The following is a 2,468-nucleotide window of genomic DNA, read 5'->3' as shown; positions in this document are numbered from 1 at the left end:
TGGTTTATGGGACATGGGATGTTGGTGTATGGGACATGGGATGTTGGTTTATGGGACATGGGATGTTGGGTAAACATGGTATGGGGTTTTGGTGTATGGGGCACAGGACGTTGGGTAAACAGGGTACATCGGATGATACATGGGATGTTGCTGTATGGGACATGGGATGTTGGTTTATGGGACATGGGGTATTGGTGTAGAGGACATGGAATGTTGGGCGGAATTTGGTGTATGTTAGATGTATAGGACATGGGGTATTGAGTATACATGGGGCATGAGATATTAGAGTATGGAACATGCAATTTTGGGATGTAAGACTAGGGACGTTGGGGTATGGGGCATAGAATTCTGGGTAAACATGGGGAATGGGGTGTTGGGCTATAGAACATGGGATGTTAAGTATACATGGGACATGGGAAGTTGGCCTATGCGTCGTGTACCTGTTCTCTGGGAGGACATCTGAACTCTTTGGTTTTCTTGGCTGCCATGGCTGAAGGCATGTCCGTCTGTTTGATCTCGATGTAGCGACGGAGTTGGTCCTGGGAACAACAAGAAGAGACACGTCACTCATGTCCTTACTCATACAAAGAAATGTATGATTTAATACATGTTTTTTCAAACACGAGCAATGATTGATTTGTGACAACTTTTGTTGATTTCTTAGTTAGTATAGGGTTTTACGGCGCTCGCAACTGCTAAGGTCATATGAGCGCGTTGTTGATTTCAAATAAAATTAAATTACATAGATTCGTTAAGAAAAACAACGAAAACTGCTGTAAAGTTATCAAATCAAGAATCTTGATAAAGACTGCAGACATACCTAAAAAACGAAGATACTGACGCAAAGTATTTGCTTTTATAAAATCAATTTCAAAAGATAGTCCAATTAACTCCCAATAGACCGGCATCTCTGGTAGAGTGCTTTGGCTCTCAACTTTCGTTACATGCAAGAGACGTGAGATGGATTACCGAATGGGGAGGTTTTCTATCGAGTATCTCTCTATCTGTCTGCTTCGACGTTGTATCCCACACAGCAAGTGTTTAATATGACAGGCTGGGAAGAAGCAGTCCGTCTCCTTAATGATTTTAATTGTACAATGGTGGCGTAAAATGCAGTGGAAGATGTTTTGTGCTAATGGCCACCTGCCCAAGAAAATCACCTGTAAAAACGAACACTTTACTCCCTCCGCCACCCACCCACCCTCGTGCTTTTCTAATGACACTGTCCAGGACGCCCACGTGTAGAGGACAACAATGGGTGGCCATCTTGGACAATTTTGATAGTATTTTCATTTTTTTCTTTACAAGCAACAGATCTTTGTCGATCCTGTCCCTGCCGCCACACGTCAAGGAAGTCAGTCTTACAACAACGTCAAGGAATTCAGTCTTACAACAACGTCAAGGAATTCAGTCTTACAACGACGTCAAGGAAGTCAGTCTTACAACGACGTCAAGGAAGTCAGTCTTACAACGACGTCAAGGAATTCAGTCTTACAACAACGTCAAGGAAGTCAGTCTTACAACAACGTCAAGGAAGTCAGTCTTACAACAACGTCAAGGAAGTCAGCCTTACAACAACGTCAAGGAAGTCAGTCTTACAACAACGTCAAGGAATTCAGTCTTACAACGACGTCATGGAATTCAGTCTTACAACAACGTCAAGGAATTCAGTCTTACAACACAACAGCACAAACACGACCTCTGTCGTGTACGAGACTGGTGCCTGCGGTGTAGTGGATAAGCTTTTTGCCGTAGTGTTCAAGAGATGTGAGTTTGATTCCCCCGTGGAGAGGAAGTATTTCATAGAGCACCCCTGTCTCTCTGCTAGAACTCAGCATAATAATATGTGGGCATCAGGTCCTTTTACTTTTTCGGGCACATGGAGTCATTGGTATCATCTTACAGCTTGTTTATTTGTCTTGGTTTTTTAAAATATTGGTTGAGATGGGAGTCGCCTGGGTTCAGGGGTAAAGTTACCGAGAAAATGGCTTTCAATGTTTGGTGAGTTTCATAGCTTGAGAGTTTTTGAAAACTGAGAATTTACATTTTTCGTGCCTTTAATCAACGATCTGCAGTAAAATACACGTTAAAGTGTATTTTTTAAAAAGGACATAACAATTTAAGTGTTGAGCCCAAAAAAGAAAAAAGGACAAAAATTGCTCAACGGGCCGCAAAATGCAGTTTTCTTCTCTTTCATTATTTTGACGAGCGCCTGATTTCGCTACGATTCCTCGCATAGTATCCCACACCGGCCGGCTTTGCCTTGACAGGCAGAGTTGAAGCAGTCCCTCTCGTGAGTGACCTAAAGTGTATCGATGGGGGCGTAAAACCTTTGTACTGAATGAAAGACGTACGTTTTGGCAGGTCCCCACAAAGTCATCCGAGAAGGCGATGATGGACTCGACCCTGTGTCGGAGCTGTAGGTCACACAGGTGGAGCAGGATGCGACACACCTGGACGGCGGGAGG

At 43.5% G+C, this 2,468-nt stretch overlaps 1 protein-coding gene across 1 annotated transcript in view; it reads right to left on the bottom strand.

The window, feature by feature from the left end:
• LOC101858456 (ryanodine receptor) overlaps positions 1–2,468 on the bottom strand; it is a gene marked incomplete at its 5' end in the record, with an annotated part of 102,762 nt that overhangs the window by 8,799 nt on the left and 91,495 nt on the right. Inside the window, 2 exon segments of the mRNA XM_035973436.1 lie at positions 441–539; positions 2,355–2,453. Of these exon segments, the coding sequence (XP_035829329.1) occupies positions 441–539; positions 2,355–2,453 (198 nt within the window).

This window comes from Aplysia californica, unplaced genomic scaffold, assembly GCF_000002075.1.
Source record: "Aplysia californica isolate F4 #8 unplaced genomic scaffold, AplCal3.0 scaffold01228, whole genome shotgun sequence".
In the NCBI taxonomy this organism is placed as follows: Eukaryota; Metazoa; Mollusca; class Gastropoda; order Aplysiida; family Aplysiidae; genus Aplysia; species Aplysia californica.
Note: the sequence above shows the minus strand (reverse complement) of the source record. Positions and strands in the feature narration are given on the sequence as shown.